Source organism: Patella vulgata, chromosome 2 (assembly GCF_932274485.2).
Source record: "Patella vulgata chromosome 2, xgPatVulg1.2, whole genome shotgun sequence".
NCBI lineage: Eukaryota > Metazoa > Mollusca > Gastropoda > Patellidae > Patella > Patella vulgata.
The window spans coordinates 28,053,301-28,076,724 of record NC_065880.2 but is presented as its reverse complement, the minus strand read 5'-3'; the positions used below and the strand labels follow the sequence as shown (position 1 = coordinate 28,076,724).

The 23,424-nt window shown below is 38.2% G+C and overlaps 1 protein-coding gene across 1 annotated transcript in view; it reads right to left on the bottom strand.

The window, feature by feature from the left end:
* Positions 1 to 323: 323 nt before the first annotated feature.
* Positions 324 to 23,424, bottom strand: part of LOC126809623 (low-density lipoprotein receptor-related protein 8) — a 29,718-nt gene continuing 6,617 nt past the window's right edge. The window contains exons 6-19 of the mRNA XM_050534292.2: positions 21,266 to 21,402; positions 20,890 to 21,031; positions 20,480 to 20,623; positions 18,389 to 18,454; positions 16,663 to 16,840; positions 15,905 to 16,117; positions 15,046 to 15,164; positions 10,667 to 10,808; positions 10,372 to 10,515; positions 6,857 to 7,024; positions 4,556 to 4,778; positions 3,363 to 3,575; positions 1,913 to 2,031; positions 324 to 502 (exon numbers count right to left, since the gene is read on the bottom strand). Coding sequence (XP_050390249.2) covers positions 324 to 502; positions 1,913 to 2,031; positions 3,363 to 3,575; positions 4,556 to 4,778; positions 6,857 to 7,024; positions 10,372 to 10,515; positions 10,667 to 10,808; positions 15,046 to 15,108 — 1,251 coding nt within the window. The 5' untranslated portion in view covers positions 15,109 to 15,164; positions 15,905 to 16,117; positions 16,663 to 16,840; ... (2 more) ...; positions 20,890 to 21,031; positions 21,266 to 21,402. The remainder of the gene's footprint in view (positions 503 to 1,912; positions 2,032 to 3,362; positions 3,576 to 4,555; positions 4,779 to 6,856; positions 7,025 to 10,371; positions 10,516 to 10,666; positions 10,809 to 15,045; positions 15,165 to 15,904; positions 16,118 to 16,662; positions 16,841 to 18,388; positions 18,455 to 20,479; positions 20,624 to 20,889; positions 21,032 to 21,265; positions 21,403 to 23,424) is intronic.

Below are 23,424 nucleotides of genomic sequence, written 5' to 3'. Positions count from 1 at the left end.
ACCTTTAATTATTTTTCAAAAATGTTTTCCAATGCGCTAAATATCGCAGGCTAGCGCTGGCATCGCCAGTTGACTATGGTCTGGATAAGTTAATTAATGTCTAATTAATGATTTAGATAACATTTCAAGCCTAAAGAAAGACCTGCAATAGGCAGATTTAGCTCTTGCATAATGTATGTTTAACCATTCGATTACGTGCATGGATTAATTCACTGGTGATTGTTGCTTTATTGACTTGGTGTATGTGTCTTTATATATCCCAAAAGAACCCAAGGTATAATATTGTATTATGGCTAAAACATATATTGTAAGATAACTGCATTCTAATTGGAAAACATGCTAACCCTGGGACCAGCCTTACATAGCATATGCAATATAATTATACGGTTATGAGAGTTTGACTGTGCTTGATAGACTGTTCGGCGATTTCCACCATCAAAATCCACACTAGCAATGTAATCATATTTTGCGTCAACCCAATATAAACGTTCATCAACAAAATCTGTAAAACAAAAAATGGATCATTATTTTGGCTTCAAATGTTATATAAACTATTATTTTGTCATTTATTCACACGATAAACCTATAATCAACACCATCGAGTGACGGAGATTTAAACGGACTGAAACACGGTCGTCGTTTAATTATTTAATTTAAAAATGGTGGATGGTAGTAAAGTTGCTACGAAAATAAACAATCTACGTCACACCTTGTCAAAACTGTGATAAAGTAATTTAAATCATTTTTGGGCTGATATAAAAATTCCAGAAAACTGATTCGGAGGAGCTAACTGACAAATAATATAATTTACATTTAAATTCGGTGAATTTTGGAGCAATGACATAGTCCAGACTTGGTGAACTGAACATTCACAGTCCTGCACACGCTTAATAATAATAATAATAATAATAATAATATCTTTATTAGGGTAAGAAATTAGGCCAGGCCTTTTGACAATTCTGCCCTTGAAACATAACAAAACAATATAAGAACAACAAGAACAACAATGAGATCAAATAAATATATAAAAAAAATTTAAAAAAAAAAAAAAATTAAAAAATGCAGTAAGGTTAACTACCTTCTCTATTATGAATTAAAATTATGTACATAAGGTTTACTAAGGTTAGGAATGTCAATGCTTCATTTCTTTAGTTAACCTAAGCAGGGGTTGACCCATCTCCGCAAATATTTCATAACAGGCGTATATGCGTTAACTGTTTACGTCATTTTTCGAAATCTAAGAATGAACCTTTCTGCATAATTAGCATAATTGTTTGATGAAGTTCTTATGAATGAAATGAAATGGGGTGCAACGTCCTGTTCCGACAGGGCCTATCACTACCGGCATACGCCAATATCGGCACTACGATCTACACTTATTTTGAATTCGAACTGGCAAGCATTAGTTTACGAAAATGTGTACACAGGACGTCATTTCTACGTCCCATCCGAACGACTAGACCATGTCCCTTGTCATTTCCTTTTTCTCGGGAACTTTCTCGGCCAACAGTGTCGTACCCACTGAGCCACCACGGCTCCTGAATCGAGATAAGTATTTATAATCTGACCCCAATATCCCCTTGTTTCATCTAAAAGGTTTCTGTACATTATACACTGGTAGTTTAGAAATGAACGTCCACCATTTGTATATGACCTTCTGTTAATGTTGAAACCAAGTCGAGTATAATCAATATACTTTCCAAACATGTACTTATTTCTAAAAACATCAGTCTGGCCTGTTGCTAAATATAATATAGGAACCGATCGTGACAAATAAAATAAATATTTGTACAGAATAAAACTCCTTTTATGACCGTTCATCTGATCGTTCAAAAGAAAATATTGGTCCTGATTGAGGAAGTTGTTGAAGATTCAAATAAACATGAAAGATCTCTTTACTCGATGTACTCACCCACTGTGATTGCATTTGGCCATACAATATCGGTCTGCACGATGATTTCGCGCATGGTTCCATCCAGTCCACATTTTTCTATTTTAGGATTTTCACCCCAGTCAGCCCAATACATATACCTGAAGACAAAAGAAAAAATCCGAATCCGAATAATGCTTATATCACTGATAATTCTAAGATCACAATTATATAACCAAGCTTATAATTGCTTATATCTTTTTCCATGCTTCAATTTGTATTATGCTGAAATGACTAGACCTCTTGAATTGGGCCAAAAATAAGATTGTCAATTTCATTGTATATTATATATTGATTGGCTTAGTGGGATGACAATCAGTCTATAGATAAAGCCACTGTAACGATTAACTGATTTTATGTTCCATTGTCCACATAATAAGTCACAAAGCCGATTTCTCTTTATCATGTGGAGCTTACTCCATCAGTAATCAAAATAGCACACAAGATAAATCTCTCGCAGTGATTTATTTTGACCCAAATCATAGAGGATTAACCCTTTTAACATGTAACAACAACGGATATGTTATCAAATGCACTTTCGCTTTATTTGTGTTAACGTATTTACTTTTTATTTTTGACTTATTTACCGTAAATTCTTAATACTGTCAAGCCATATCAAAAAATATTCTGCTTCTGTGATAATGCCAGGTCACTTAAAAGGGGACGCAAGACCCGTTCTTATTTCGAAAAAAAAAATGATCACATTAACTACCCCACGCAATTCTTTATATCTTGATTACAGGAGGCATCTCTATAAAAAAAATTGAATTAATCCAGAAATGTGCCACAGGCTCCCGATACATGTTAATGACAAATATAGATGATACTGGATAATCGTACATTCCTATAAACATGATGATGTACATGTAAATGCAGTCCCTTGAAATATGATGTTTTTGAGAAGTCATTTAACCTTGACTCCCGCCGCCTATAATATTGTTTGTAGGTAAGGTTTATCTGAGAATCAATTATTAGTGAAATATTGAACATTGACAATACTTATTCGATCATACAGTAAATCCAGTAAATATTTTAAAATATCCCAATACAACAATATAATCCCGGAAAACTAATCTATATGCAATCAGTAGTAACAAATAGAACACCGTCGGATACTTCTAAACAATATAATGTTATTTTACCCACGAGCCCATTCAATAACAGTTTACCTCTAGTGGAAACCACCCACTCTTTTAAACTATGGGTTGGATTGTCTTTAAGTCTTCAGAGAGAGATCAATTAACTACATGTATTCAGTAATAGTGCTTTATTTGAGAGATAAAACTTTTCACCCCTATTCACCCCAATTTACAAATAAAAACACTCCCTGCTTCGATCTATCTGACTCAATATCCAACTGCAAATACGGTTGGTAGTCACCAACATATAATATGCCTACAATTCTTTTAACCATCTAAAATAAAATGCCTACCCACTGCTTGGTTCAACCACTATCGCTCTTGGTTTTTCTACATCTTTGGTAATTAATGCACTTCTCATTTGGCCGTCAAGCGTGGACACTGCGATTTGTTGTAAATCGCTGTCAGTCCAATACAAATGTTTGTGAATCCAATCAACTGCAATACCAATACTACCAATATTCTCAGCTATCACCATTATGTTCTTCGTATCGTTAAAATCAACACTGGAAAATATGTACACGCTATCGGCATTTAGAATCTTAATACAATCGCAAAAAACTTTAGGTCTGCACACAATAAATCTAATATGTAAATCAACTTTGAGAAACCCCAGCCCTTCTCGGTAGATTCAGAAAGGTTCAAATACAAAACATGGTTTGTGAATCAACAGATGCATTTTAGTGGTCCTACTTATCACCGACAGGCCCGACAAGATCATAGATAAATGAAATGTTGCCACAAACGGTCTTGCTAATCACCGACAAAATGTATTGCATAAAGTGAGAGAGAGAGAGAGAGAGAGAGAGAGAAAGAGAGAGAGAGAGAGAGAGAAAAAAAAAATTGGGTTTAACGTCCACTCGACACAAACAAGGTCATTTCGGGACTAACATATGGTTTAATTTTATTTCAATAATTCGCTTGCGCGTAGGGGTCTTTAGCAGTGGGAGGAAACCGGAGAACCCGGAAAAACCCCACGAGGTTGGACAGGCGACCCTACTCCTTGTCACGTACAACCGTGGATTCGAAACCACGCCAGTTGACTCAATGACAGGCCTTATGATACAGCACGCACGTGCTTACCATTCGACCATCCACCCCCCTATCACATAAAGTAATCGACGAAGACAGATACTAGATACGCATATTCAACACTGAATTGGACACACAACAAAAATAACATCCGCCCTGTCCGTGATTAGCAAAATTTCACATTTAGTTATTTTTCTTTTATGAAATTTTAAAATTTAGCATATTATGTGTAAAATATGCACATTATATATTATCTTTCCTTGTGGGTTACTTTTCGCAATATTTTGGGTGCTCTTGGAAAAGCGTGTCTGATCACATGTGGTAATATTCCCCTGATCACACTGGGTACACAATCCCCTGATCGCATGCGGTACGCAATCAGGAGCTGTAGCAAAGACGCACAATTTATCAAAACGATACATTTAGCTCAATAGTATTCTGAAGAGTACTGTACCTCAGGATCTGTTCTCGCATCACGTTAGTCCAATACAACTTATTGTCACGAATATCATAATCCAGGAAAATAGAATGGTCCTTCTCAATAAACAGTTCAAAATTATTAGTCTTCGTCTCATTCTCAGTGGAGATCCATCCAATATTAGAAATATTAGATATCAGAAGTTTAGCACTATCACCTTTAGCCCAACAACCACCATTATGAACATCACAAGGTTTGTCTACAATGGAAATAATTTCATCACAAATGATTGATTCAAAGACATTTCAAATTAAACTACCACTCGCCCGCCACATTTTGTATGTACACTGCTTCATTTCGACAGTGGAAATTTAAATTCCAAATATTTCATACAGAAAATAGATGTCGTGTACACCGGGATTCTAAGCATTATACCAAAGCAAATAAAAACACAGCGTTCTTTTCACAGACCCGTGCTCGTTAAAGCCTCCTGCCAGACAAAAGCACAATGCAGTTCAGGCGATCCAAGGAGACTCATAGTTTTTAGCAGGTCACGTATAATCGCGGTACAAATTTGATGAAATTGCTTCAATAAGTCTCCGGGACCGATAGAATCGTTACCTACGCGTCGTCGATGCGATCAAATAAGACCCTAACACGCTCTCAACACGACCAACGCGATCCAAGAAGACCTTAGCTCGACCAAACACAATTCCTATGCAATGCAACAAGAAAAGCTTACGATCAACTCGATGTAGATCAGATCCTCTCTCGACCAACCAGATTCCTTCCCGACAAAGTAGACCTTAATCTGCTCACAGATTTAAAGCTCAGAATCCTATTTTAAATCCACATTTGTCTGTGAGGTTCGTGCATATAGTACAAATAGTGATTACTTTTTAGATTGATTGCTGGTCTCGTGGTATAAATTACAAAGTGTACTAGTGGATTTCTGGATAGAAGCGAGTTTGTCGACCTGCTTCTCTCACGATCCAACTCGACCTGAACACGGCACCAACACGATCAGCTCGACATTAACACGCATCTCTTCATACTCGAAACATATCTGACTTTCCCATGCCCCAAACGCGAATCACGCACGATCTGGACCGTCACGGACACTCGTCAACAAAACTTGCTCCCGATTCACCAAGACATGATGGCGACCTTCGCGATCCAATAAGACCTTCTCCAGTTTTACAACGCGTTAGGATGTGCTTTGGTGTGATAGGAGGCTTTGGCACATGCATTCTTACAGTGGTATAGTGAGGTGTCACTAAGAAACTCTTCCCAAATAGTTGACAAACGATGTCTGGTACCCAACATTTTGTATTGTCAGATATGGGTTGTAAAATCCCTTATATATCACCAAAAATCAATTGATTTTTGTTGTGGTATTTATACGGTGTCACTGAACCATTAACTTTAATGATCTCCAACGATTAGTACCCCGGGCCCTGTTTCTCGAAATCTTAACTAAAGTCAAAATCCAAATTTTAGTAGATACTTCAATTTTAATTGGCTAAGCACTAAAATCAGTCTAATATTATCCAATCAAATAACTAAAATTAGGATTTTATCTTAGTTTAAATTTCGTGAAACAGGTCCTTGTTTTATAAGGTAATTTATACTATATTGACTACATTAAAACTAATCAAGCTCTGTTTTTTTTAGATGAAATTTGTTCATATCAAATACAATATATCGTGTACTTTTGAGTGTACGAATTGCATTATTCATTAACGAGTGCCAGCTATAGCACATTTGCGTATATTTGATATTTTTTAAATATATTATTTAAACACCATTTACATTTTCGACTTCTCCTCTTGATAAGATTTTTTTTCTTCTTAAGAAAGTCCATATATTATGTGGAGTAAGCTATAACAATTAAAAAAATTGTTCGAGTTGAAAAAGTCAAGGAATCAGTGACAGTCACCACCTCTCTAAAGAATGAACTATCTGGGCCCCTTTGAGTGTTAAACAATTGCTGCAATATCTGATGCTTTGGTTACATGGCCTTGCACGTCCAACGGGGTTGAAATGGTCACTGAAGTACATTGTTATAAATCATGATTGCTTAAATGGAAACATAAAATCAAGATCAATAAACACTTTCCGGATTTAGAGAAAAACACAAAGGTGGTGTAAATTATTATACAATAGTACTTTAGTCGATTAAAACTAAACGTGCTTTATGTACCATCATGGCCTGGAATTACAACGATAATAATATAGGCAATGTCCATACAGTCGCCAAGATGGGGGCGTAACATTTACACTAATGACAACACTTGAGCAACAAGAACCTATATTTTTTGTATCATATATACTCACGAGTATTCTGTTTATGGTCTTCTACAAGTATCTCTGTTTTATCAGAAATTGTCTTGTCTAAAACCTGTCCATCGCCCTCTTTATTTACAAGTTCTCTCAACAGGACCAGACCTTCCTTTTGATTTTCTATTACCGTATGCAAGGCTATTAACACGTCCGTTTCGAAATCTACAAATATATTTAAGATGAAAAAGCCCCGTCAACCTTAAATCCCATATAATTACCACAGCTGATCATTATTTTGTCGACCTTATCGACGATTTACAAACCATTATAACCTCGAGACGGGGCCTTTCTTCTATAGTGTAAAATGAAATGAAATCGGGATTAAAGATCTACTTTTTTGCAGTGACTAGGCTAATGAAGATGGGCATACTCCTTACAGTGTGCTACAGTGAAAAGTTGTACGGACAGCGACACTGTGGCCTTCTCTTACTTCGTATTCCTCGATATAAGAGTAGTTTACCGTAGCGCCGCTGCCCTGGCAAAATTTCCCTCATAGCACGCTGTTTACGTATGTCCGTCTTCATTAGCCCAGTTTAGGAGAACAGTAGGACGTTAAACCCCATTTCATTTCATTACTTCGAATTCCAACTGTCAGTGTGTACGCGGAACCTAGGTTATGGGTCCTGCACCACTGTGAGTGGGAAACGTTGTCCGAAATTCCCGGATTAACATTCTGGGCCAACACCGGAAGCGAACCCGGGACCTCCTGGGTAGCGAGCCAGCGCCTTACTCACTGAACCACCGCAGCTTCCGTTCTTCTATAGCCATGTAAATCCAAATATGTAATATTCTTATACAACAATATAATTTGTCGGGTGTATAATAATATAATACTACAATGAAACGACAATACAAATCTCGCTGTCTTTTTGTTGACATGCAGAGTGTGAATGTTGTTTTTGCTGTGGAATTGCTAGTCATGCATGGTTGAAGCTGGGTTGGATGGCCGAATGGTTAACGCCTGCGCGTTGGATCATAAGGGCTGTCATCGAATCAAATACTGGAGTCTCATTCAGTGCTAGAAATATGCTCTGGCGTTACGTTGGTTTATGAAAGGAGTGAAGGGTGGCCGCATGTTTTATGGAACGTAAAAGAGGTGGCCACCCGCACCATAACACCACCGCCCTAAATATATCCACTTATTGAATTCATTTGGCACCATATTTTAGTGACAAAATGTCCCGTGCCGTAAATGCTTACGCTTGGACATCTATTCTCGGAGGTCAATGACACTGTTTCGTTCCGTATAGTCTGCTCCTTCTTGAAGAACATTGGGGTTTGGATGGCCGAATATTTTGCGCGTGCGCGTTGTATCATAAGGTCTGTCATAAAGTCAGTTGACGGGTTTCGATTCCCTGGTTGTACGTGGCAAGGCGTAGGGTTGCCTGTACAACATCGTGGAATTTCTCCGGGTCCTCTCACTGCAAGTGAATTATCGAAATAAAATTGAACCATATGTTAGTCCCGAAATGGCCTAGTTTGTGTCGAATGGACGTTAAACTCCATCTCTCTATATCTCGCTCTCTCTCTCTCGATGAACATTTTCCTACTAACAGTTACAGTGAACGCGTTTAACTTAGTAGCTTAATTGTTGACAGTCCGCCCATCAACATTTTGTCAACACCCTAAATGGTCAGTCTTTATATTAAAGCATTTATTGGGACGTTGTTTGATTTAGAATAGCTTCTGGGGACGATTTCCAGAGTTACTCCCCGTGATTTGAGAATTACATTTATCATTAGTGCCATTAGAAGGCTACTACATTTCCAAAAACATTATTCCAGTATACTGTCGATCGATTGAGCGAACGGGTTTTTACGATTTTCGTACGTTTTCCACAACTACTGACACTACTTTGAAATTGTAACGTATGTTGAATTGAAACGTTTTATTGGTAAAGTTTACAAATTACTCAAACCAATTTTCAACGGACTTTGGTTGCCCTCTGGGTTCGGTGCCATCATATTGAACATATATTGTTGAGTTATGGATGTTTGATTTGACATAAGAAGGCCAATGAGAGTTTTCCCTCTTTAAAGAAAATATGAGCTTGGTGGGTAAGTGGGTAAGACGCTAGCTTGCTAGCCTGGAGGTTGCGTGTTCAATCCCTGCATCGGGATTTTCCGACATGGTGTCTCCTTGTCAGTGGTGCAGGACGTAGGGCCTGATAAGGACAGATGTCTAGTCGTTCGGATGGAACGAAAACATTGGCGTGCAGGTAAAAAATCCCTTGGCAGTTAGAATTCGATATAAGTGTGGGCCATAGTGCCGTTGCCCGGGCAAAATTTCCGTCATAGCCCACTGTATGGCATATGACCGACTTCATTAGCCCAGTCGGACAAGAACATTTCATTTCCTTCATTTAAAGTAATTAATAAAAACGAATTTCTAGATTCCATCAGATATTTTATAGTCATAATTTAGTGGCTAAGTTGGTAAGACGCTGGCTCGCTAGCCTGGAGGTCGGGTGTTCGATCCCTGCATTGGTCGAGAAAGTTCATCCAGATTTTCCGCCGTGGTCCCCCCTTGTCAGTGATGCAGGACGGAGGGCCCGACAAGAACAGCTGTCTAGTTGTACGGATGGGACGAAAAACCGAGGTCCCGTGTACACGTAAAAGATCCCTTGACAGAATTCGATATAAGAGTAGGCCGTAGTGCCGCTGTCCGGGCAAAATTTCCCTCCTAGCACAATGTATGGCGTAAACCCGTCTTCATTAGCCCAGTTCGGAGCAGAAGAGTAGGACGTTAAACCCCATTTCATTTCATAATTTACATTTGGGAGAAATTATTTTGTTCGCTTCCGGTTATAGCACTTTGAAGATCAGAATCCACTATATCTGACTATAACATTCGCAATGTCAAATACTGACTGGGGGGGTTGGATGGCTGAATGGTTAGCGTGCGCGCGCTGTATCATAAAGTCTGTCATTGAGTCGACTGGCGTGGTTTCGAATCCCCGGTTGTACGTGACAAGGAGTAGGGTCGCCTGTCCAACCTCGTGGGTTTTCTCCGTGTCCTCCGGTTTCCCCCCACTGCTAAAAACCCCTACGCGCAAGCGAATTATTGAAATAAAATTAAACCATGTGTTAGTCCCGAAATGACCAAGTTTGTGTCGAGTGGACGTTAAACCCCATTTCTCTCTCTCTCTCAAATACTGACTGAAAATTAACATTATCAATAAATACATTTTATTATGTAATGCATTCACTTTACTTTAGGTAACATATTTTTCATTTTTTAACTATACTTACCAACATAAACATTCTTGGTAAATTTCATCGGTTCTATTGTTACCCGATAGGTCCTAGATTCAGGTAAGGTGTCGACCCAAGGTTAACATGTCATGCTGGTTATACACTGGTTATTAAACGAGGGCGAGTTGCTGCTTTAATTTTGGTATGTTTTCGGAAGTGTCAACTATTACATGCCCAAAGACTATTCCAAGAACCTAATTATACTATAGCAATTACCTCTTAATAAGAAAATTAGCAATTATGGAATCCACAAACCTGATTCTACGCATGACTTTTCATCATAAGAAAGCGTAAAATTGTCTCGACACACGCATCTGTATTTACGACCTTTGTCAATCACAGGCGAGGGAAGACACAAATCAGAACAGCCACCATTATCGGTACCACATTTATTTTCAGCTGAAATAAAACATACATACATATATTGCTTTGTCTTATTGCCGATGCAATTTGTTGTAATTAGTTATTGGCGAACTAACACAACTAATTTACCGGAATGTCTCAATCATCATCTCCTGCTGGAACATAATATTAAGAATGGTTCACTTACATAAAGGTTGCCTGGATTCATGGATGGCCTGGATACCTTTTGGTTGACGTAAACTAGTAAAAACAACCTCGGGTGCGTATCCACCGTATTTATGTATTTTGTAAACAGAAAAAGTTATCCAATCCGTCCAATACATGAAATCCTACAAAGTTAAATTTTTAATCATTCAGTTAGGCGACGGATTAATTCGTTGGTTTATATTTCTTTAAAGCCCTTCAGAATACATGTTATAATATTATATTTCGGCTAAACAGCTCTTGTAAATTTTGATTGGATTGAAAGAAACAAGTTAAATCTGGAACCAGCCTTATATATGTGACAGTCAATGTCTACAATCAGGCAATGTGTAAAATGCCTGAAATATACCAGTCAATGTGTACATTGCCGGTTAGGGTTAGGGTTAGGTTTAGGGCTAGGGTTAAAAATGCATTTTACACATTGCCTGATTGTAGACATTGACTGTAACATATACAATAATTCGATAAATTGTACGGATTTATTTTATACAACTTTTGAATTGATGGTACTATACTGTATTGTGGCTGAACATCTATCATAATTGGATTTGAGTGAAGGGGGGGGGGGGTAAACTTGTGGGGAGACTTGCATTGTATACACGTATATATGTATGGCTGAATGTTAATTATTTATTACATTATTAACATCAGAAGACACCTACAGAATGCAGACAGCTAGCTTATGATTTGGTATATATCATAATGAAGTAAAGTGGTATTTTTTTTACCTGGACGTATTCTTTTATTTATATATGTATTTATCTACCGTAAACATAGAAGTACTTGAACACATATACAAATATACTGAGCGCCATGAAAAACGCATCACTTAGTTTTTCATATAACAAAATGATCGTGTAAACATATCTTATTTATTTTGCTTCTTATTGTGAACAATATTCAAATGGGAACACATCAATAACAACACATTTGTACACTTATGGATGTTTAATCTGTAATCAACGGTACAAAGTCAGAGGGGTCAAAACCAAAAGTACGACACAGATGTCAGTAGCGCGTGTGTCCTCCACGGGCCATCATCACGGTAGGCTACAGCATTAACGCGACCCCTGCAAATGTGTAGGGCGGTCCGGTGATGAAATGTGAAGCCTCCCCACACCATTACACTTCCCCCAACCAACCCATCGATTCGTTTCGAAGACGCAGCAGTCTGCAAGACGTTCCCCAAGACGTCGCCACACACGTTGACGGCCATCAGCGTGATAAAGATGAAAGCGACTCTCATCACTGAAGAGCACACTTTGCCAGTCTACTCTTCTCCATGTCTGGTGTCCTTGAGCCCATATCAAACGCCGCTGACGATCCCCGAGGATAGCTTCAACATACGGTCGTCGTGCACGAAGTCCTGCTTCTCTTAGACGACGTCTTACGGTGTTGGCACTTACTGGTTCTTGTCTTCCGACGACTGCTGCACCTGTTCGAGTCTCTGGGTGGAATCTGTCACGCAGATGAGTGGCCCGGATGTAGCGGTCTTGAGCCTGGGTTGTAACGCGTTGTGGACCAGGACGTTGATCCAGTAACTCGAACACGTTCCACCAACCTTACAATAGTGGACTGATGACAATTGAAGTGTCTGGCAATAGCACGTGTAGACATGCCAGCCCTGGACATTCCCATGGCTTCATTCCGTTGATTTTCAGTAAGTCTCGGCATCTCTAGCTCGATTCCTTCACACGTCCAACAACAAATTACGACAGATTGACGTTTCACAGTTCATGTACTGCACATTAAGTTGAAAACATGCTTTTAAAGGGCTCACACATAATGCTGCACGTTTTTCATGTGCATCTCGTGCAATTTTTTTTGGTGCACACGGGCCGATATTTTTTGCGTTTGGGAATAAAATATTTGGGGAAAAAAGTGATGCGTTTTCCATGGCGCTCAGTATATATAAATACTCTACCCCAAATATAGTAATCCCAAATGAATGAGAGTTTGACTGTGCTTGATAGACTGTTCGACGATTTCCACCATCAAAATCAACACTAGCGATGTAATCATGTTTTGCGTCAACCCAATATAAACGTTCATCAACAAAATCTGTTTTTTTAAAAAAGAAGATAAATCAGCCTAACCATAGTGCATCTGCTGACCATTTCTAAGTATGCACACATTTACTATATAACTGTTATATCGAATAACTTGAAATAACATGTCTGTAAATTATACAATGATATTTTCAAGACGGATGTTCACCAATGAAATCGTGATATTGGCTAGCTATATTTCGCCTGCAATCAAGTTTGATTCCAACTAATGTTAAAGCGAAGTTGATTATGATGAGTTATTGTCCTTGAACTATTTTAGAATTTCTGTTATGCAGTTAATAGTTCATACACTTTCTCTAAGCGTATTTATTTTACGAAAAAAAATTCGTTATTGGAAGTGATCATGAGTCGTGACAAACAGACCAAATATCCAATGAAATAACTCGTTTTCGTAGCATTCAACTGGAAATCTCACCAGTTTTAATTCAGTAGTAGGCAGTTCATATCCAATTAACTTAACTATGAACAATATGCCCGGTCCTGGTAACAGTAGTCTCGGTCACTCAGAACCTCCTAGTATTCAACGTACGGAGGGTCTGGGACCGTTGTCAATATTTAACGTAAAGTCCATTGCCCATGCGTAACCGGTAATTTGGTTTTTAATGTGGTTAATTATCCAGTATCTTTGGCCAAGTCAAGTAAAGAGTTGCGCCCCTTTCCGCAATAAATCCCATAATTCTTGCATTAATATAAAGAAACATGAATCGTGACGACGAATTAGGATTAATTTTAAAAAAAACACATAGATTATGGCCCATGAAGAGAGAAATTTTACAATAAAAAAAATTATGAGTGTTGGATATTGAACTGGCATGAAATCAAATGGATTATTTGAAATGACATTCTTAAATTAATTTCATTGGCGTCATTATCTTGTTTTAGAACGAGTTATCTCCCTTAGACGGTGTTTATGTAGACTGGACAACCTGTTCTAAATGACGTCAGGCTGGTTCCTACGTCACTGCGCTATTCTGACTTCAAAATAGAGACCATTCTCCACGCAAGTCTCGCTATGGAAGACAACTCTGTTTGGGAGATTGTATAGAGACAGGTAGCGGGCAGCAATCTTGCCAGGAGGAATTCCTCCCGGCAGTGCGCATCTCTTTCTGCGCACATTGCCAATGTAAACAAAAACATGATCGGACGCTGAAGTATGCAATAAAGATGTCAACAGCAATTAAATGCAGCATGTCGCACGATCAACGTTTACTTTGGCTAGAGCAATCTTAGACATTAAAGAAAAGCTTAAAGGAGCTAAATCGCTAATATTTTGGACCTAGAAATTGGCACAAATGAATCGCAACACATATAATAATGTAATATGAATTTATATAAACTGTTTTACATTCAATCGTGTCCTTTTTACTGTGAATTGCCATCAGTTATGTTCGGCGAAATACGCCAGAAGTCTCAACCGCAAGTCAGTTTCTAGCGTCTGGTTATTGCGCATGCTCTCCAAATAAAAATATGATATCACCGTTTGACATGACTTGTGGAATATGTCTAGCCTCATTCTTTGAGCACCTTGTTACAAATGGCACTGAAACGCATTATGGTACACGATTCGTGTACCAATGGTAAAATGTTTATTTTGTCTTAAATATTGGATATCAGAAACCCATCTTTTGCAGGTAAGATCACAACACCAATGCTGATTTAAATAGCAAACAAATCGTGTTTTCAATGTCGAAGATTTTGGATGATATTGAGTTACGGACTTAGCTACTTTAACAAATCTTCTAGCTTACTCATTTTAACGCTGAACGCCATCATTAGGGATACCCGTGTAGTAACACTACGTCAAAGCATGGATGCCCACTACCTGTCTCTATATTTTAAGTCAGAAAAGGAGTGACGTAGGAGCGAGCCTGACGTATTAGAGCAGGTTATCCAATCTAGGTGTTTATGATAATGAAAAAGACCGGATAATCTAGCCAATAACCTATTATTCTCACATGTTAACAACGCGTCCAGCCTTAAATATTCGTAGAATATTCTTCTGGATCTTCTGAAATGGTTCCTACCAGAAAATAATCCAAAATCCGTGGATTGGGAAATGTGGTTGTTGGATACGTGAACACCACATCTCTTGTACTTCAAAATAGTTAGTATTTATCTTATAGGTTTCGGGATAATTTTATTGACATATGCCTAGACCATACCGTCTTTTGAATGATTAACCCAATTTCGGAATTTATCCAATTTAAACCCCAGAAAGTAATGCAAAATGCACGGTGGTGGGAGGGGTTTTCTACCGAAATTAACAGAAACGATTACATGTAGAGACACTCACCCAAGGTGAGTCCATTTGGCGATTCAATGTCGGTATGTACGATGACTTTCCGCAATGTCCCATCCAATCCACATTTTTCTATTCTAGGATTTTGACCCAACTCCGTCCAGTACATGTACCTGAAGATAAAAGAAAAACACTGTCATAATAATGTATTGTTTTATCATTGACAATTATAATTGGCTATTGCGTGGTGCCTAATTATTTCTTTCCGAAGCCCCAATGTTTATTATGCTCAAAAGACCAGATCTCATTTAGTCAAACATAAAATTGTCGATTTTATCAAGTCATTATAATTATTTGCTATATGGGTGACAATTGGTCTTTGCTAAAACAAACAGGTCTGTAGATAAAATCAATGTAAAGAAATAACCGATTTTGTGTTCTACTTTCCATAAAGGTGGTGAAATCGTTGTAAATAAACATTTAGTGGTACACAACTTGCCCCATGTCATTAATCGAAATAGCTTATTAGATAAAACCAATTAAATTAAAGAGGTATAACGCATGTAACGCCGTATATGTTATAAATTTGTTGTCTTTTTTGTGTTGATGTGTTCATCGTTGATGCTAACTTGTTTTAATTTCCTAACATTGAGTGGTATCAAGCTGAAAATTGATAATACAATTACGACCATTCTATATGGACCAGGAACCAAGTATAACTTCATCGCAGCCATCTTAATTGGTGGTGCCTTAAACAGTTTGGCGAAGAGCAAAAACAACACCGACAACAATATAAGTAGCTTCAGGACTAAGCAATATATAATAATCAATTAGAAATGTGACACCTTCTGTTTCCTTCGAATTTATTCGTCTACAAAGTTTTGGTTTGGATAATCGAATATAAAATGCCTACCCACTCTTTGGTTCAACCACTATAGCTCTTGGGTTTTCCACATCTTTCGTAATTAACGCATACTTTATTTGGCCGTCAAGTGTGGAAACTGCAATTTGTTTAAGATCTCCATCAGTCCAATACAAATGTTTGTGAATCCAATCAACTGCAATACCAATACTACCAATATTCTCAGCTATCACCATTATGTTCTTCGTATCGTTAAAATCAACACTGGAAAATATGTACAAAATCACAAAATATGGATATTTAAAATCTCATACCCCAACCTTGCAATCTCAAACGCTTTCGATCTATACATACCGGAAAGACATTCGCGAAACTCTGGGGTATTTTTGAATGACATACCTTATGATTTTGACTTTAAAATATCATTTTTTAATCAGGGCATTATGTAAATGAAATGATATTTAACGCCCTAACGTAACAACTGGGCTAATTAAGGCGGCATACGCAATGCAGAGTGCTGTGACAGGAACTTCCCTGGACAATTTATTGTCGAATTCAAACTGTCAAAGAGTTCTTTTACGTGAGCGCCAATGTGTACACGGGATCTCGATTCTTCATCCCACCACACAATGTTCCTTGCCAGATCCCCTCCCCCATCCTGTACCACTGAAAAGGGAGGAAATCCCGCCGGAAAATTCCGAGGAACTTTCTGGGTCAACACCAGGGGCGAACCAGAGTCTTACTCACTGGGAAACAGGGGGCCCAGGACATAGTGACAAAGATGCACTATAATATGAAGAGTACTGTACCTTAGAATCTGGTCGCGCACCATGTCAGTCCAATAAAATTTATTATCACGAATATCATAATCCAGGAAAACAGCACGTCTTACATCCTTCTTCCCAAGCAAAATCTCATGTGTCTCATTCTCAATATGGATCAATCCAATATTGTTGGAATTAGATACCAAAAGTTTAGCACTGCCACCTGATGATGCAAAAAATAAATTGATATTACAATATATACATACAAAGTTAATACCATATTTCATGGGTATGATTATGCGATTAGAGAGAGAGAGAGAGAGAGAGAGAGAGGGAGAGAGAGAGAGACTAACATATGGTTCAATTGTATTTCAATTTAGCAGTGGGACAAAACCGGAGGACCCGGAGAAAACCCACGAAGTTGGACAGGCGATCCTACAATGTGTGACAAACATGGTTTACAACAGATTACTTGGGACATGGAGCATGATGATGGTGGTATGCAAAACTGCCCAGCCCGAGGTAAAGATTGTTTAAACTGTTTAAGCAACGACCTGCTAACTGTTATCAATCTCAAACAGTATGCATTTAAGATCGAAACGAAATAACTACCACACTATGAGATAAATATCTTTAAAATCATTTAGCGAAAGCAATATATATTAACAGAAAGCTTTATAGATAACTGTAACAATATTAGTGATAACAGTGATAAGTTTCTTAATTATAGGATTTATTTACGCCGGGAACAGAATATGAAACAGCTACATAAATACAACAGGAACATAAATAACTATAACTATAAACACGGTATATTGCTACCTTAAGACAAACATTTCGCCTTCTGCCACGGCAGCGGCTGAACTCGGGTAAGTCCATACGTTCGTCTCCGCTCTCCTTTCTAAGTCTCTAACAGCGGGTCTTATTTATATACCTTCGTATAGCTATTTAATAACGAGCATTGTCACTACATGTGGAAACTATTAAGTCCGTAATTAAATACGCGGGTATATGTGTAGTAGGCGTGTATATATGCAGTGGACAGTACAGCTTATATCACAGATTTTAAAATAACGTGATGTTCAGTGGGTTCGCACATGTAGGGTTCAGATTGGTTCCATGCATCTAAATAAGTATTGTACATGTATAAAATATAGTCTTAATATGATACAAGTTATGGGGCACTATGTCACATAACATTCTCTTGATTTCAGTGATGGTACATATTACAGCAGGTTATGCAAACGGATAAAATTAATCTAATTAACAAATGAACAGAAGGGAGCCATTCAAAGATACCATGATGGTGTTAAACATTAGTCAGAACTAAGAAAACTGATAATTAATATGATCCCAATAAGTAAGAAGGAAGATCTACAATTCACATCAAAACAACAATAAATAAACAAAAAGTAAACCCTAAATCGACAACTCATGTTACAATATAAGGAATTTAAACAACAATTAATCACCGTGACATTGCTTGATAATGATAAAGACAGGCTGCCCTCATTGAAACGTTGCAGTTAATATACTTATGTAGTAAATGTTATCTATTAAGCTGTCTGTCATTTTGTATGTGAAAAATCCTTCCTTATGGTAAGTTGCAATTCATATACACCGTGTATTGAAAGTACTGAAAGTATGACCCATGATGCTACAAATCATTAATTGTGTACAGTCGAGACGTTAATCTGCAAGCATTAAACCTTTTGTAGGCGTGGTGGGGCTCGACTACCACACCACAACGTGATAATAATATCAATCTTACTATCGGTTGTTCCCACTGTGTTTGTGCTGGGTATGGGTGGAGGTTTCCCGGAGGTTAGAACAAATTCTGAAAATATACAGTCATATATATAATAACCAGCGGTTGCCAGGCAAGATACATCCACATATTTCAAGAGAGGGATAGAGAAGAAAATTAAAAAGAAAAAAACGCGGGCCATAATCAGGGGCCATAATCCAGGACGTTATGGTCTGAAAAGTGTGAATATCGATAAAAAAAATTGTGACCTCTAGAGGATCCACCAGCTAAAGATGTGATTTTTCGTACAATCAGGGGGCATAATCCAAACAAAAAGTTATTGTCTGATATGTGTGAATACAGAAAGGAACTGTGATCTTTGGGATATAGACATTTTAAGTTTCATCAAAATCGGATTTTTCGTAAATTCTGGGGCCATAATCCAGGAAGTTACTGTCTGATATGTGCGAATATCGAAAGGAACTGAGATCTTTGGGACATCAAAATCGGATCAAAATTGTGACCTCTAGATATGGTCACAACCTTGATATTACATACTGTAACTCTTATTTGTAAACAGGGAGCGGTCATTTTGTCTGGCAGTTTCGGTCCGGTGTGTGAACTCAACCATCATTATGGTGTAACGGTGATATACTCGAACGTTTATTTTAAACCTCTAAAGGGACCACACGCTAACAACGCGACTTTTTTTTCAATCAGCGGCCATGAAAAATTGGGCGTTTAATAAATGATATCAATAGCATTTAGTAATTGAACTGGAATAATCAGTCACAATTTTATGGAATACAATTACTGCTTATTACTAATGTTTCGACTAGGCTTCTCTAATAATTATCAAGCAATGATTCACGTTTTTATCATTGCTTGATAATGACTATAGAGAAGCCTAGTCGAAACGTCGCTCAGTAATATGCAGTAATTGTATTCCATAAAATTGTAACCTGTATATATAATAATAGTTATAATACGAACGTTACTAATAACTACGGTACCTATAAACTATGAATTATTGACAGCCAGCAACATTTAATGCTCAGGGTAACATCGCCGTACACGAGGAACTACATCTAAGTTGCCACTGAAGTACTGAAATTCTGAGCAGTTGCAGTAGCGAACACCAATTAAGCTTTCTGGGATGTGCATAATATATGTCTGTCTGGTGTTACGATGGCCGATCAAACCATAACACTGCAACAACGAAATCTGTTTTGGCACCATACTTTGATTTTGGTAATATGATGCCCCGTGGGACCTTAAGTAGACCCACGTATACAGACAATACAGACAGATCTGCTATCAGATGGTCTAAAAGCTGACTTTTGTTTCTTGTTGAATATACCCTTATCTGCTGCCCACAATGTTTTGGTCAGACTGTGTATCGAATGTTTGTTGTTTGTCATCGCATATTTCCGATGTAATCGTTCGAACACATCAAGCCAAATACTTTACGTGGGCAGACTATTGTTGACTAGTCAGATACATAAGAAAAACAATATTAATTTTATAATAATAACGATATGTCATTTTAATCTCTCATTTATATCTTGTAAAGAGGATGCCGACATGTTGTGGATTTTTAAAATTTATTATATCTTTGTAAAGAGTAAATACTGAACGGAAGTAAGCCATTTTTGACTGATATTCTTGAGAAAGATTCAATTGGCACCATGTTGCAGTTAGCATGTCATTCGAAATACCTCAAATGATGACCACATACTCTATCTACACTTACCATCAGCGACAGTCTATTGGTAAACATATGTACTACTTTAGGATTAGAATAAGAATAACTTGTATGTAACAAATCTGCCATTCTAATTGTATTTTGGATACGGAATATATGGGGGGATTTGTTCTGAATATATTTTTCGGAAGTGGTTGACAAGTACATCCTAAACTTCGTGCCATCTCTTTCTTACCCTTTAAATCCTAATAGCTTAAAGAACTTGTATATATAACCACAGACAGAGTATGTAATTAAATGTCTTATGGGCAGATTCGATAAATATATATGTTCAGTATTTGGATGAATAACTAATTATACTATAGCAATTAATTCTGATTAGAACATTAGAAACAATGGAATCCACAAACCTGATTCTACGCACGACTTTTCATCATAAGAAAGTGTAAAATTGTCTGAACACACGCAGCTGTACTCACGACCATTGTTGCTTTCCGGGGAAGGAAGACAGAAATGCGAACAGCCACCATTATCGGTACCACATTTATTATTAGCTGTAATAAAAGGTACATAATTACATTATATTGCTAGTCACAGTGCACATCCCTCGCAAACTTTTAAGTTGTTTCCTTTGATTTGTTATCGATGACTCGATTACAAATTCTGGATGAACAAAAGCAACTACATTAACGGGCTTTGTCTGTCATCATCATCCTCGACATCCCCAGTAATATCGTTAGAAAGAAACGATACAACTGGAGATACAAAGGATGCCATCATCCCAGCTACTGAGCCATAAGATCAAGAATTGTTTACTTACATAAAGGTTGCCTGGATTCTTGGAAGACCCGTAGGCCCCTGAATTGTGGATGTTTATTTGAAAAAATTACAACTGGCTCTCCTCCGGATTTACTCATTTTGTAAACGGACTGGGTCATCCAATCGGTCCAATACACGAAATCCTACAAAATTTAATAAATTCGATTAAGCATTTATTAGATGGTGTACTTTGGGTTTAATAACCCTTTAGAATTCTTTCTACAAAATTGTGTTTCAAATAAACAGCTATAATGAAACCATGCCAACTGACGATGCAAATACCTTTCATTCCAGCCAGATTAGTTGAGAGCGGGTATAATTGCTGTAGACAGCATGAATAATCTAGAGCCAGCCTAGTATCATACAGAATACCTTACCTCAAATAAAGCAATCCCAAATGAGTGAGTGTTCGACTGAGTCTGATAGACTATCCGACGATCTCCACCATCAAAATCAACAGTAGCGATGTAATCAAGTTTTGCGTCAACCCAATATAAACGTTCCTCCACCAAGTCTGTCATAGAAAAGACAATAAATTGTTTAAAAGGGAGAGAGAGAGAAACGGGGTTTAACGTCCACTCGACACAAACTAGGTCATTTCGGGACTAACATATGGTTTAATTTTATTTACATAATTCGCTTGCGCGTAGGGGTCTTTAGCAGTGGGAGGAAACCGGAGGACCCGGAGAAAACCCACGAGGTTGGACAGGCGACCCTACTCCCTGCCACGTACAACCGGGGATTCGACTCTATGACAGACTTTATGATACAGCGCGCGCACGCTAACCATTCAGCCATCCCCCCACCCCCTGTTTAAAAGGGGGCAAGTCTTTAACTGAATATAATACACAGTCTTCGACATTGCAAACAACGTATTAGTCAATTTAAATTAACATTGATGTGGTTATCTTATAATGGAAGGTTGGGATTCTGATATCCAATATTTAAGACAAAATGAAAGATTTAAAATAGGCACACAAATCGTGTCTCCGAATGCTTTCCAGCGCCAGTTGTATCGATGACCGAGGCTAAACATATCCCATGTAGGAGAATACTGTAGACTGGAATAACCAGACGCCAATGACTTCTATTCAATTCAGACTCTTCGCGTATTTCGCCGAACATAACTGATTAGAAATTACAGTAAACAGAAACGATTTAGTGTAAATCAGTTTATGTACATTCATATTACATTATTATATGCATTGCGACCCATTTGTGTCCATTTAGCGCCTTTTAACATAACTGCAACTATAGATCTAATGTCAGCTAACTATCTTGAAGGATACAGGTGAAAAGTAAAACAAAAACGTCAAAATGTGGAATAACAGTGACAAAATTCAAACAATTTCTGTACCAACCCAGCCCTATATAATGCACCCCCATACCTGGTTGAATCATTCACACTACAGCGTCAGCGGCATGCAACGACTCACGACAGCTCAGAGGAACCAGGCGCTTGGAAGACTCGACGATGGCCACACTGCCCAAGCCGAATCCCATCACACAGGCATCTGAGACAGCACGTCAAACAGCGGGACTACACAAAAGACCCATCAGTACCGATACAGTGCGCCGACGTCTCACCAGAGAGAACATCTATTGCCGTAGACCTTACCGTGGACCGATCCTCACCCCTCGCCATCGACGTGAACGTCTACAGTTTGCGCAATAACACCAGAACTGACGACACAGGCAATGGAGAACTGCTCTGTTCATAGATGGGAGTCGGTATTGCGTATCAACTGCAGATTGCGGGACCAGAATATGCAGTCGACGTGGCCAGCGTTATTCTGACCAATGTTTCATGGAACGAGACTCATGGGGAGGACCAATTTTAATGGTTTGGGGTGGAATCAGTCTGAACCAGAGAATGGGTCCTATGGTGTTCCAAAATCTTGGTCCAGGAAGAGGAGGCGACATCAAAGCAGTACGCTACATCGATCAAGCTCTCAGACCCCACGTCATACCATATTTCGCATGTCATCGAAACAAAGTTTTCCAGCATGACAACTCCCTTGCCCACACCGCCAGAGTTACTCGGGACTTTCTACAGTTGAACGGTGTCAACGTTATGCACTGGCCAGCCCTTAGTCCAGACAAAAACCCGATTGAACATCTTTTGGATGAAATTCAGAGGATACTTAATAACGTCATACCGAGACCAAACACAGTCAATGGATTGCGCCAGGCTTTTCTGAGAGTGTCGTTCCAGGTGTCCACGGCGTTCATCAATCGTCTGGTCCACTCCCAAGTACAGACGCTGCGCTGCTGTTATTGACACTTGCAGTGGAGACACCAGATACGGATGTAAAGACTGTGTACAGACTCTAAACCTTCTCGTAATGTCTTTGAATTGTGATGATTTAATCACTAATGTGTCAACATACTGTTCACAAAAAAATTGCTTTGATCCATTTAGTAAGTCGTTTTCTAGAATGATTTGATTAAAGCGCCTCTCTGATTTTGAAATTTTACTGACGTTTTGGGGTTTTTTTTTAGCTGTTTAGTATAGTATAATGCCCTTCGGCGAAGA